Source organism: Nomascus leucogenys, chromosome 25 (assembly GCF_006542625.1).
Source record: "Nomascus leucogenys isolate Asia chromosome 25, Asia_NLE_v1, whole genome shotgun sequence".
In the NCBI taxonomy this organism is placed as follows: domain Eukaryota; kingdom Metazoa; phylum Chordata; class Mammalia; order Primates; family Hylobatidae; genus Nomascus; species Nomascus leucogenys.
Genome location: NC_044405.1, coordinates 704,777 through 718,847, shown reverse-complemented (window position 1 = coordinate 718,847; position 14,071 = coordinate 704,777). Strand labels below are relative to the sequence as shown.

Sequence of the window (14,071 nt, the reverse complement as noted above, 5' to 3'; positions counted from 1 at the left end):
GTCTTCACATTGTGGAAAAGTGGGAGTGAAGGGATGTCTCTCTAGCCTCTTTTATAAGGGCACTAATGCAATCCATAAAGGCTCCGTCCCCATGACCTAATTCTCCCAAAAGCCCTACCTACTATTACCTTCCACCTTGGAGGTGAGAATTCCAACATATGAATTTTGGGACCACACAAACATTCAGACCAAGGAACTTCATAGAAAGGAGTTTCATAAAGTGCACATAAGTCTCATTTGTGCTTCTACTGTGATTACCTACACCCATTTTTGTAAGCATAAAATTAGAGAGAATGATTATTAGCAAGGGTGGAATTGAGGGCCAATAAGTTTCACAACAAGGTAGCTTGGCTTGGAGAGGGGCCTGAAATGCAGATTTGTCCCCATGATACTGAATCTTAATTATAGAAAAGAGTTCTGGATTGGTTGCAGATTTACTGGTTTCAAATTTTTTTACACATATAGTGATTGAACCATTTCTCTTTTCAACCAGAAGCCAGCAACTCAACATTACCCTCCCCCTAGCCCTTAGCATTCCTGACCTGAACAGTCAAATTAATCATTCCCATTTTATGCCAGGTATTTAGGTATGCCAAGACCTACTTATGACATAGAGTGATGGTTATGAGCTGAGGCTTTGGACTGAATCCTGACTCCACCACTTCCTAGCTGTGCAAACTAGACATGTTACCAAACCCCACCGGGAAGCTGAGGATGATAATATTCGTACCAGCTCATGGAGATTTTTGTGAAGATTATATTGAAAATATTTATAAAGCACACAGTATAATTTCTGTTATGTAATAAACACTCAAGATGACAGTCATTATTAATATTATTAACTTGGAGAATAATATTACTTCATGAATATTATAACTTTTAATCATAAATGGATTAAATTTTATCATTATTTGTTATGCCAACCACAATATGGCCCTTATATGACTTTAAAACCACTTAGAAAGGAAATACTTATAATTTATTGAAATAATCTGAGTAATTTGCATTTATTTTGAATCTTAAACTTTATCAGCCTCCCTAATTTTTCCAATCACTTTGAACTGATACTACTCATTCTTGGTACTCAGGCTTCTCTTACATTCAAACATCTTGTAAGGCATAGATGTAATTTATAAAGTTCTTTGTCTCTTCAAGACAGTTTTATCCTGTATGATTCTTTAGGTTCACCATTCATCTTAGGTCATTGGTCCCTTCTATTTATCCCAATGATCTGTTTCTTCTATAACCGAGATAACAACATAATGTGTTACATTATCTCTTTGGAAATTTTAAATAAGCAGTAATTTTGCCAGGCCAGGCTCTCTAAGAGGCTTCCCAAGATATCCAGAGTATGACTAGCAACTCTAACCTCTCAGAAACATAGTATTTTGAGCACATCAAGGGTAGATCCTTTTTTGGGAATACATTCTAATTAACCACGATGGAAGTATTTAAATTTGTAATGAGAAATAGCAATCTCAGATTCCAGGCACTTGATGTCCATATGAATGCTGCCTTTGTCTCCTGTAGACATATCTACCCAAGGAGCCAAATCATCATTTATTCATAGAGCTTAAAATAAAAACAAAGGGAAATAGTTAAACACATTTTTTGTTTACTGAAATCCAGCTAAAAATTGCATGATGTGTTCATCTCCACGCAATAGATGATCTTGTGTGGAGAATTAAGATACTCAAACCTCACTAAGCTCTCTTTTCCTTCAACTCACCAACTTGAATGGAAACTTCCAGTATTTGTCTGTGTTACTGTCTTTTTTCTATTTGAGGTAAAATGAATTCAGATTCTCCCCAACCTTCCTAATTATTTAGAAGTTGTTTGGGCATCACCTCATCATTGTTAGTTGAATGTATGGGAACTCAGGCAATGAAACTCAGGCAGGGTCTTATAAGGAGAAATTAACAGGTGGAATATTAATTTATCATGTAGACTTCAGGTCCGTTTTTAGAAGAAATTAATCCTTGTGATAGGTTTGCTTGATTTCACATCTTGTTGGAAACAGCAAACCTCAGTAGTTCCCATCTTCTTACCACTTCCTGTTAATAGAATCAGAATTTTACCTTCCCCTAATCTCCCCAAAACATGAGCTTGTCACTTCCTGGAGCAGGTCACCAGGAGAAGCAGAAAAGTGACTGCACAGCTTTTCAATTAGTAACACATTAGAAGGGATTTCAAGAGCTGGGTAGGGGCTGGGTCCCTTAGAGAAAGGAATTAATTAGTAAACAGGAACTCCAGAGATAGAATGGGTAAATGACTTTAGAGAGTTAGGAAATGTAGGAGATTCACAAGGAAGAAACTCTCCCCCCACTTCCTTAACCCCTCCCATAGGCCAGGGGGAATATCCATCCCATCATTTCTCTTAAACTCCCAAATCCAAACAAGGAGGTGTTGAGATGTTTTATCCACCTATGGTAAGAATAAGCTAGACAAGTAGAGGATGGTACAACACCAAGGCCCCTCTATATAGCTTGGCACCAACATCTGAATTATTAAATACAAAATTGCAGAGAACATCATCAGATGCCAATGTGTACTTATTTCAGGAAACACTGAGAAAGAAAGAGTTTTTTTTGATATTGTAGGATCTCCAGTTCCATGAAGCCACAAACAGGTATGAACACAATATCCCCACTCAACTTCTTTGAATAAAATTCTCTTCCCTGTACTATAGAAAGAAGCCTACTCTGAGGGGGCCAAAAAGAAGAGAGGAATTATCAAGTTTAAGTTACTTTTATGATTGACTCCTTTTCTTAATCATAGATGAGTAAATTCTGCAGGTTTGAATGGAATACAGTTCTTTTTTTCTATAATATGATTATTCTTATTTTACATGTTAATTTCAGATTTGGGCTCTGTGATGACAACTTTGTTTTGCTTATTTTCAAATTCTTGAAATTGGTCTCTCTGTTTTCCTCCTGTAACGAAACACTTGAGGTATAGTCAGGAATATTTTCGGTTAGAGTTAATAAAATATCCCTTGGTCATGGTTGTCCCAGCAATACACAGAGGCATACATAAGATTGTGCCCAACCAACTCTACGTGTTAGAGAAGTTTTAACTATTAGAGAAATGCAGAGAATCCAGTTTCATTCTAAAAGATTTGATTTTAACACCCTTCATCCATTGAACAAGTGTACATGTCCTAAAATAAAATGTAGAGTAGGATTAATCCAAACTACTATCTAATTGTATTCTTCAACCTGATGGTAGAAGGCAGAGAGATGTAGATGGAGATCCTCAATGTCTCAGAATCGAGGACATCACTTTGAATGTCCCATGATCTCTAATTTCCTTCTACCTATGCTTCGAATTTTATGATTTGTGTTTTAGCAGTACACTAAATAAATATTTTTTGGATTACTGACACAATCCTTTTATGGCTCGCCTTACTTTCCCGAAAAATACACCTCAGTCTTTGTCATTTGACTGCAATTTCTTTTTTACTCATGATTCATGACACAGAGATAGTACACAAAGTTCCATTCTGTCTGGGATGTAAGACCATTAAGGTATTGTAAAGCACCAAGACTGTGCTTTTGTAATTTCCCTATTTCAGAACACATGTTAAGCAACAGGGTTCCTAGTGGTTTAATCATGGTCAGGAGTTAGGTGTGCTCCGTACTGACTCTCTGCTTCATTCTTGTTCTGTCCATCTGTGACTTTTGAGCTTGCTGGGTCACTCTGTGTCACTCACTAAATATCTCGGTGTCCTCCAAATACCATAAAATAGTAGATAATTGATGAAAACATTTGCCACCTTGTCACTTGATCTTTTTGGGGATCAAGAAGTTTAACATAGTTAGATAATGAATGGGACCTCAAATGTCATATCTGTCTTTTAAGCCCCAGAAAACATTTTTCTTGAGTGAAAGAAAGATTGGAAAATTCCTTTTCCACCTGTACTTGAAGGAAAATACTTATTTTGTTTACATTTTAAATATTTCTTGTAATGTTAAAGATGGTGAAGTGCCTAGAGATCCATAAATGGATATATACTTTTTGTTTGCTTGAGTATAACACTTTTAAAAACTGCATCCAGTCCAGATATGTGTCTCATAAATGTGAGTGTTCTCTATTCTTTAGCACTGTATTATAGAAACATTGGAGAAATATAACCTATAGCAAGCACCACCTCAAACTGAAACTTCATGCCTTTTTAGAGTTCATGAACATTTTTTGACACAAAACATCACTGAAATGATGAATCATTTAATAAGAATGCCCTTTATTGGTATTTCATTTTATTATCAACAAAACTCCACCATGTAGTAAGTGCAAGCGTTATCATTGCCATTTTATTATCGATTGAACTCCATAATTAAATTTTTATTCATAGATGAAGAAAAGGGAGTGTCGAGGGTGCAAATGGTTCACTTAAAAACGTATTTTTATGACTTTCAATTTCTTAAGAGATGAAGCAAAAGATCTGCCTAGCCTACTTTCTTAACCCAAGCACAAACTGAAAGTCTAAATGAAGTATTTCTGGGGAATTACCCAACCTCAGCATCCTCAGGTTTTCCAGTGTTCTCTGTCTGTGTCAGTATTTTGAAAACACTAACTCAATAATTCTCAAAAATAAAAGTCTGCTTTTATTATCTGGTAATAAAATAATAGGCATATTAACCATAATCTTGAAAAGTATATTCTTTCAATTCTGTTATAGAACAAAAACAGGTTGTTTTTAGCTAGTCAAGAGGTTTGAAATATTGTCAAATTGCACATAATAGACAATCAATTTAATATTTATTAAATAAATTAGTGAAATTTGAATCTCATTTGTTAAATGAATTAGTAAAATTTGGGCCTCGGGGTGGGGCTTAGAAGTGTGAGGGAAGTTTGAGAAATAGAGTCAGTTGATTTGTCACGTGGAAAAGCTGCTGATTAAGAATATGGCACTACACTTTTCAATTCAGAGGATTTATAAACAGAAATCTAGGTTTATTTTCTTAATCTGGGTTGCTCAAATGGAACCAGAGTTTCATATATTTTGCAAGTCTCCCTTTGGTAAATCCCCATTTAACAATAAAGCTTGAACTTCTTGCTTTTACTCCTGGGTATTTTGCTTTTTTCATTATCATAAACATTTTTAAACCACGAGGAAACATATTAGCTCTACTAGGACTATTAAATAGAGGTTCTGGGTGTTTTATTTGAAGAAACCCTTGATCCATTGGCTCATCACCAGGACAGCAATTATCAGTATATGGCATCGTTTGTAGCACAAAGACATATGGTTAATTGGGGGTTCTGTTTAATTGATCTCTTTGTTAGCCAGGACTTTACAACATCTTAATACATTAGAAAAGTAACATATGCATAAACATTTACTTTTAGAGTCATGTTCCCATTTATATTTAGAATGGGTCTAATCCATATTTTAAAATATATGCATACATGCTTTAAGTAGGATTAGTATTGTTTAAGTTCTAACTTATTTTATCTTCTAACATTGTTTATTTATTTTATCTTCTAACTGTGTTTATTTAGAAATATGCCTGTAATCCTAGCACTTTGGGAGGCTGAGGCGGGTGGATCACGAGGTCAGGAGATCGAGACCATCTTGGCTAACATGGTGAAACCCCATCTCTACTAAAAATACAAAAACTTAGCCAGGTGTGGTGGCACACGCTGTAATTTCAGCTACTTGGGAGGCTGAGGCAGGAGACTCGCTTGAACCCGGGAGGTGGAGGTTGCAGTGAGCCGAGATCATGCCACTGCACTCCAGCCTGAGTGACAGAGTGAGATTCCGTATCAAAAACAGAAAAAATATATACAAAATTGACTACCTTGAGTATTCTTTTTTAAAAAAAAAAAATAATAGGAAGCCAACATCTCAAGTTTTATTTCAGTTACTGGCTCCGATTTTTCTTTTTTCTACCCATGGAATGCATTGTAGATCTTTACTTTTATATAAACCAAGAAAATGAGTTTTGTTTTGAAATCCTTATGGCTTTCATAACAGCAGGCATGTCTAAGTATGAGATTTGGAACGTACCTTATAGAAAACAGCAAGACAATAAAGAGTTACCAAAGAATTACTGTAAGAAAAAAAAAAAATTACCCGTGTAAATGTTGAAGTCATATCCTGACCGAAGGAGGAAGTGGCAGGTCCCTGGGCTCAACCTTATCTGATGCTGTACATTAGACAGCACACTGCTGACTGTTTTCAGTTGTTTCTGTAACAGCAGAAAGTGCACTCACTAGGAGTAGTCAGAATTCAAAATGCTCAAGAGAAAGCCATCCAATGTTTCAGAGAAGGAGAAACATCAAAAACCAAAGGTAAGATAATTTCATACATAGTTAAATAAAATCAAACTATTTAATAGAAAATAAACACATATGTGTGTTTGAACGCATACAATGTTCTCATCTGTCAGTCAGAAGTCAAACATAGAGTTTAATGCCTCATGGCAAATACGGAAAAATTAAGTTGCAAAGTTAGATTTTAAATGACACCTAGCAATTATTGTCTCTGTAATTTTGTCTTATGGTGCATATTGGAACATTTACATCTGTAAGTGAAGTTTGAGTTCAGTTCAACTTCAAGAAAATCAATTTAGTGGTCTCTGTTTGTTTGTTATTTTAAAATCTTCTTGCACGTTTTTAATGACTATGAGATTGTCAACGTCTATTAACAGTCTGCTGAATGAATTTTATCTCTTAAGAGATTAGCTCTTCAAAATAGAGTTATAAGAAGGTTGTAAAATGGAAATGTTATGGTTAAATATAAGACTTTTCTCATTTTTGAATGTTAAATTATGATAGCTTGTTGTAAAGATGTATATTTGCTATTCTCTCGAACTAATGTTATTATTACACAAAAAATTGGGCTGTGTTTTGAGAAGCATCAAAACACCATATACTGGTACACTTGACAAATTGGTAATATGTGGAATGTTACTCTGTTCTTTGTCTTGGCAATAAGTGCTACTTTTAAAAAAAATGTATAACATGGGATAAAGTTCAAATTCTATTGTAGAACTCTAGATTTATTAATAACGTAAAACAACTATTTACAAAGTACCAATGTCAGAAAATTTCTCCAATACTCATACATTTCTCTTCTCAAGTAAATATAATTTTTAATCTCCTTCTGAGATAAACAATAGCTGAGTCCAGATTTTTTTGAAGGATTGATTTATTGTCTATCCGTCTTTACATGTTAGGCACCCATTTTCAGAGAAAAAGGTTGGTTGCTTTCATTTGTTATGACCTTTTGAATTGATGAGACATTGAACAATGGTCAATATTTTGAAACTCTTTGGAAGTTACCATCCAAGTTTTTCTGAAGGAAACAAAAATTAATGATTTCCTATCTTTGGAAACTGAGAATAAATGATTTTGAATATTAATTCTTTCTGACACATATACATAATAATAGATAGACAAGCATCTTTAGTTTAAAATATAGCTAGATAACGTATCATGATTTCTTTTTCCCTAATATAAGAAAAACTCAAAGTAACATTTTCCAAATAATACAGAAAAGTTTTTAAAAGCATGGCTTGTGCATCCATTTAAGATTAATTTTATATGATATTTACTTGATTAAGTACAACAAATAGTTAACAATATGTTTAGGGAAGATAATAAAAGTTAATATGGAGAATGATATACATCAAAGTATTTAAAATCTAATGCAGCGAGCCGAGATTGCTCCACTGCACTCCAGCCTGGGCGACAGAGCGAGACTCCGTCTCAAAAAAAAAAAAAAAAAAAAAAAAGATAGCGTATTTAATAAAGCCTGTATTTTATACTTAGAGTCATATTTATGACATTAAACTATTTTCAAAATGATACTTTACTCCATCATTATCATTTGGCTTAAGAGCAGTAACTATTATAATACACTTGGAATATTGTTAATCTTGACTTCCTTATTCATAAAATAAAAAAAATTTGAAAAAATATACGTCTTTGAACAAAACATATCACAGAAAATGGTCACATTGGAAACACTAAGTTTTGTTGTGAATGAATTCTTATTTTCATTAGACAAATGGTTTCATTCTGTATGAATTTAAAGAGATGTGAGTATAGATGCACAGGTATGTTTTTCATACATTCAATTGGATTCTTTCCTTTTAACATGGAAGTGATATTTTTCCATTTGTAATTATGTCTTAAAATAACTCTTCTTTTCTCATAATTCACATTTATTTGGGTGGGTAATTTTCTTTGCATATTATATGAATAAAGAGCAGTATCTGGCCAGGTGCATGGGCTCACACCTGTAATTCCAGCACTTCGCAGGGCCGAGGGGGGTGAATCACTTGAATTCAGGAGTTCTAGCCCAGTCTTGGCAACGTGGCAAAACCCCATCTCTACAAAAAATTCAAAAATTACCTGGGCATGGTGGCACGTGCATGTAGTACCAGCTATTCAGGAAGCTGAGGCAGGAAGATTGCTTGAGACCAGGACATTGAGGGCTACATTGGGCCGTGTTCGCGCCACTGCACTCCAGCCTGGGCAACAGAGCAAGACTCTTTCTCAAAAAGAAAAAAAATTGGCAGAGGTGGATGCTGTGATAATCCCTACAAATAAAAGGCTCATAGAAAAAGGAGTGCAAATCCTTTCATTTACTGAAAAGAAATTGTGTCTAGAAAGGGTCTATGTCTGGAAACAGAACCATCAAGAAATTGGTCTGAAATATAGGGAATCACTATCTTCACTGATTAACTACATACCAGATATTAGTTTACAAAATTTCCTAACCCAGAAACATAAACTCTTCGTACTATACTCTCAGAATCTGTGAAAGGGATTTTCTTGTTTTTGTGTTCTTTTTTAATTATAAATCCTATAGTAGTGTAAAAAGTGACAATATTAAAAATTAAGAAAATATTTAATCATTTAGCTTTTGTTAACTGTCCTTGGTTCTATTTCAAGTGACCTATTGGACAATTCAAATGCAATGCATATTATAACTAATGTTACCTCAATTAAAAATGATCAAACTTTTCAACTGAAAATTAATGGAGAAAGATTTTGTTATTAGTATTTTTAAACAGGTCTTACAGTTATGAGAAGGTTCAAAACATTCACGTATATAACATGTAACAATAGATTTTGAGTCCTATATCAAAAATAATTTATTATTTTCTTATATTCCTAAAACTTATCAATAAACATGTTCATGAATTTAAAAAGAGTAAATCCAAATACATGTTAAAATACAGTTTTACCATATGTAGTGTTATCATTAGTGCACCCTCTTTTTCATCCTTTATTTCTCTGTTTCTCTATTTTTAGCATAGGTTCTCTCCTTTGAATAGCTCATAATTAAGAGTAGCATTCAAATTTATTGTAAGACATTTATAGTATAGGCTGAGAGGCAGAGACCAGAGATATTCTATAAGAGAAACTGGTAAAGTCTTGCAGAATTATTACAAAAGAAGCCCATTGCATGTACTGGAATGTTAATAACTTCTAAGGGTTTTAATGTGTGTCTCAGAACTCTCTATATAGATAAATTCCAAATTAGAAAAGAAATAGGAGAATAATAGTTAAGTATTCTATACTTAGGTTAATTAAAAATAGTCTTGCTTAACATATATGCAAGGTACTCTTATCTTTATTCTTGAATTTTGTTTTTACCTTGGAAACAGGGGCTTGCTCTGTCACCTAGGCGGGAGTTGTGTGGTGCAATCATGGATAACTGCAGCCTCAACCTCCTGGGTGGGCTCAAGCTACCTCCCATCTCAGCCTCCTGAGTAGCTGGGACCACAGGCGCCATGCCACCAGCCCAGCTAATTTTTTAATTTTTTATAGAGATGAGGTCTCCTTATGTTGCTCAGGCTGGTCTCAAACTCCTATGTTTAAGTGATCTCCCACCTCAAACCACCTCAGCCTTCCAAAGTCCTGGGATTACAGGCATGAGCAACCACAACCGGCTGTTTTACCTTCTTACTACTAGTGCCCACTACTGATAGTGATTTTTAAAACTTCTAAGCATATACAGTATTCAGATTTGAAGAGATGTTATTGCATTACACTCTATAAATGCTTAAATTATAGAACATAACAATTTTCCTTGTGTGTTTTTCCAACTAAAATACTTTATTTTCTATATTTATCATTGGTTTATTTTCATGTCAATTGCTGTACTTACAGCTTTTTGTACACCAATTTATTTAATATTTGTAACAACTGTGAGAGAATGACTCTTATTTAGCCTCATACGTAAAGAGCCTAAGGCATAAACCTTGAAGAAGACACAGAGTTAGATGAAAAATGAAACTGACATGAAATATGTTAATTTCCAATACTTCTGTTCTTAATATACTGCCATTATAAGCAACAGGACTGTAGATATTATTTCTGTTTCCACCTGAATTGCCAGCTAAAGTTTATGGAGATCAGGGAAACCTTGTCTGTAAGAGCGTCTGTAAGTTTAGAAATCCTCATTCCTGTCTCTGACTACGCAGAAAGTTCATCAAAGAAATCTCTCTAGGTGTCCACACACGTGTCAATGCCTACAATTGTAAAAAAACTTTCTTTCTTTTCCTTTCTTTCCTTCTTTCTCCTTCCTTCCTTCCTTCCTTCCTTCCTTCCTTCCTTCCTTCCTCCCTCCCTCCCTTCCTTCCTCCCTTCCTTCCTTCCTTCGTTTTTTTTTTCAGGGTCTCACTCTGTTACCCAGGCTGGAGTGCAGGCACAATCACCACTCACTGCAGCATCAGCATGCCTGGGCTCATGTGACTCTCCTGCCTCAGCCTCCTGAGTCTCTGGAACCACAGTCCTGCACCACCATGCTCAGCTAATATTTATATTTTTTGTAGACATGGAGGTTTCGCTAGATTGTCCATGCTAACAACTTTCTTAATATTCTAATATTTTAAAAAATGACCTAATATTGAAGTAAGCACCACATATCTTCCCTCTGCAGCTAGCATAATACTTTCAACGTAGTAGACTCTCAATAAATATTGGTAAAGTGAATGAAGTTTCTTCAGTCTACTCTAGGGGTGTCTAATCTTTTGGCCTTCCTGGGCCACACTGGAAGAAGAAGAATTTTCTTGGACCACATATAAAATACATTAACACTAAGTATAACTTATGAGCTAAAAACAAACAAAAAAGAAAAAAATCACAAACAAATCTCATAATATTTTAAGAAAGTTTATGAATTTGTGTTGGGCCACATTCAAAGCCGTCAAGGCCACATTCAAAGCCATCATGGGCTACAGGGTAATACACCCTTGGTCTACTAAATACAGCCTGGTTCAAGTATGGATACTCACTCAAGCTATGCACTTATTTTTTTTTTTTTACAGGATTTTGTTTGTTTGTTTGTTTGTTTCTTTCTTTCTTTCTTCTTTTTTCATTATTATACTTTAAGTTCTAGGGTACAAGTCCAGGTTTCTTACACATGTATACATGTACCATGTTGGGGTGCTGCACCCATTAACTCATCATTTACATTAGGTATTTCTCTTAATGCTATCCCTCCCCTCTCCCTCAACCCCACGACAGGCCCTGGTGTGTGATGTCCCCGCCCTGTGTCCAAATGTTCTCATTTTCAATTCCCACCGATGAGTGAGAACATGCAGTGTTTGGTTTTCTGTCCTTGCGATAGTTTGCTCAGAATGATGGTTTCCAGATTCATCCATGTCCCTACAAAGAACATGAACTCATCCTTTTTTATGGCTGCATGGTATTCCATGGTGGATGTGCCATATTTTCTTAATCCAGTCTGTCACTGATGGACATTTGGGTTGGTTCCAAGTCTTTGCTATTGTGAATAGTGCTGCAATAAACATACATGTGCATGTGTCTTTATAGCAGCATGATTTAGAGTCCTTTGGGTATATACCCAGTAATGGGATGGCTGGGTCAAATGGAATTTCTAGTTCTAGATCCTTGAGGAATCACCACATTGTCTTCCACAGTGGGTGAAGTAGTTTACAGTCCCACCAACAGTGTAAAAGTGTTCCTATTTCTCCACATCCTCTCCAGCACCTGTTGTTTCCTGACTTTTTAATGATCAGCATTCTAACTGGTATGAGACGGTATCTCATTGTGGTTTTGATTTGCATTTCTGTGATGGCCAGTGATGATGAGCATTTTTTCATGTGTCTTTTGGCTGCATAAATGTCTTCTTTTGAGAAGTGTCTGTTCATATCCTTTGCCCACTTTGTGATGGGGTTATTTGTTTTTTTGTTGTAAATTTGTTTGAGTTCATTGTAGATTCTGGATATTAGCCCTTTGTCAGATGAGTAGATCGCAAAAATTTTCTCCCATTACATAGGTCGCCTGTTCACTCTGATGGTAGTTTCTTTTGCTGTGCAGAAGCTCTTTAATTTAATGAGATCCCATTTGTCAATTTTGGCTTTTGTTGCCATTGCTTTTGGTGTTTTAGACATGAAGTCCTTGCCCATGCCTATGTCCTGAATGGTGTTGCCTAGGTTTTCTTCTAGGGTTTTTATGGTTTTAGGTCTAACATGTAAGTCTTTAATCCATCTTGAATTAATTTTTGTATAAGGTGTAAGGAAGGGATCCAGTTTCAGCTTTCTACATATGGCTAGCCAGTTTTCCCAGCACCATTTATTAAATAGGGAATCCTTTCCCCATTGCTTGTTTTTGTCAGGTTTGTCAAAGATCAGATAGCTGTAGATATGCAGCATTATTTCTGAGGGCTCTGTTCTGTTCCATTGATCTATATCTCTGTTTTGGTACCAGTACCATGCTGTTTTGATTACTGTAGCCTTGTAGTATAATTTGAAGTCAGGTAGCGTGATGCCTCCAGCTTTGTTCTTTTGGCTTAGGATTGACTTGGCAATGCGGGCTCTTTTTTGGTTCCATATGAACTTTAAAATAGTTTTTTCCAATTTTGTGAAGAAAGTCATTGGTAGCTTGATGGGGATGGCATTGAGTCTGTAAATTACCTTGGGCAGTATGGCCATTTTCACAATATTGATTCTTCTTATCCATGAGCATGGAATGTACTTCCATTTGTTTGTATCTTCTTTTATTTCATTGACCAGTGGTTTGTAGTTCTCCTTGAAGAGGTCCTTCATGTCCTTTGTAAGTTGGATTCGTAGGTATTTTATTCTCTTTGAAGCAATTGTGAATGGGAGTTCACTCATGATTTGGCTCTCTGTTTGTCTGTTATTGGTGTATAAGAATGCTTATGATTTTTGCACATTGATTTTGTGTCCTGAGACTTTACTGAAGTTGCCTATCAGCTTAAGGAGATTTTGGGCTGAGACAATGGGGTTTTCTAGATGTACAATCATGTCATCTGCAAACAGGGACAATTTGGCTTCCTCTTTTCTTAATTGAATACCCTTTATTTCTTTCTCCTGCCTGATTGGCCTGGACAGCACTTCCAACACTATGTTGAATAGGAGTGGTGAGAGAGGGCATCCCTGTCTTATTGTTTCTTTGTAGCAAGTCTGTTAATATGTGTGTAAAAATGTTTGTGTATAAGTACAACTGTAACTCATTTTAAGCTTTATGTTAAGAACTCTAACATACCCAATGTTATGAAAGAATCCCATTGTTACCTAAGAGTAGACCTTGGTCCAGGTTAAAGAATATAGAAGAAATTTTGAAAATAGAAAGACATGGATCCCACAAATTAAAGTTAGTGATTGTAATTAGAACATCTTGGCCTTTACTTGGGTGGGATTAATGATTTATGTTAACAAATTTTAGCAGGTTTTTCTCTGAGTAAAGGAGATTCCAGTACCATTGTTATTTTTGAGGGTAACATTAGAATAATGACAGTTCTGCAAATAGCCTTTTTTTAACCATTCTTTTTAATCTAAAGTGCATACTAAATGAGACACCATTAGTGTCACAGATGCTAATTTTCACTAGCAATGACTGAAGTGGCATTCTTTCCCATTTGCATTTGATCCTAGCAATGATGAGAGGTGTGAGTTGATTATGAGCTGTTTTCACTGCACTGCCTGCTGTGCAAATTTATGCTCCTAGACAAAGATGACACATAGTTGTGCCATTAAAGAGCTTTCTTCACGGTTTTTTTGTATCAAGACTGCTAAGATACATTTTTAACTCTTATCTAACCAGGTATAAGAAAGAGAAGAAG

The 14,071-nt window shown here is 35.3% G+C and overlaps 1 protein-coding gene across 2 annotated transcripts in view; it reads left to right on the top strand.

Moving 5' to 3' along the window:
• Positions 1–14,071, top strand: part of SAMSN1 (SAM domain, SH3 domain and nuclear localization signals 1) — a 91,234-nt gene that overhangs the window by 31,194 nt on the left and 45,969 nt on the right. The window contains exon 1 of one of the 2 annotated variants that reach the window (XM_003263781.2): positions 6,142–6,297. The exons of the other annotated variant lie outside the window; for it this stretch is intronic. Within the exon in view, the coding sequence (XP_003263829.1) occupies positions 6,241–6,297 (57 nt within the window). The 5' untranslated portion in view covers positions 6,142–6,240. Of the gene's footprint in view, positions 1–6,141; positions 6,298–14,071 lie in introns of those variants that run through there. 2 annotated transcript variants of the gene reach the window in all.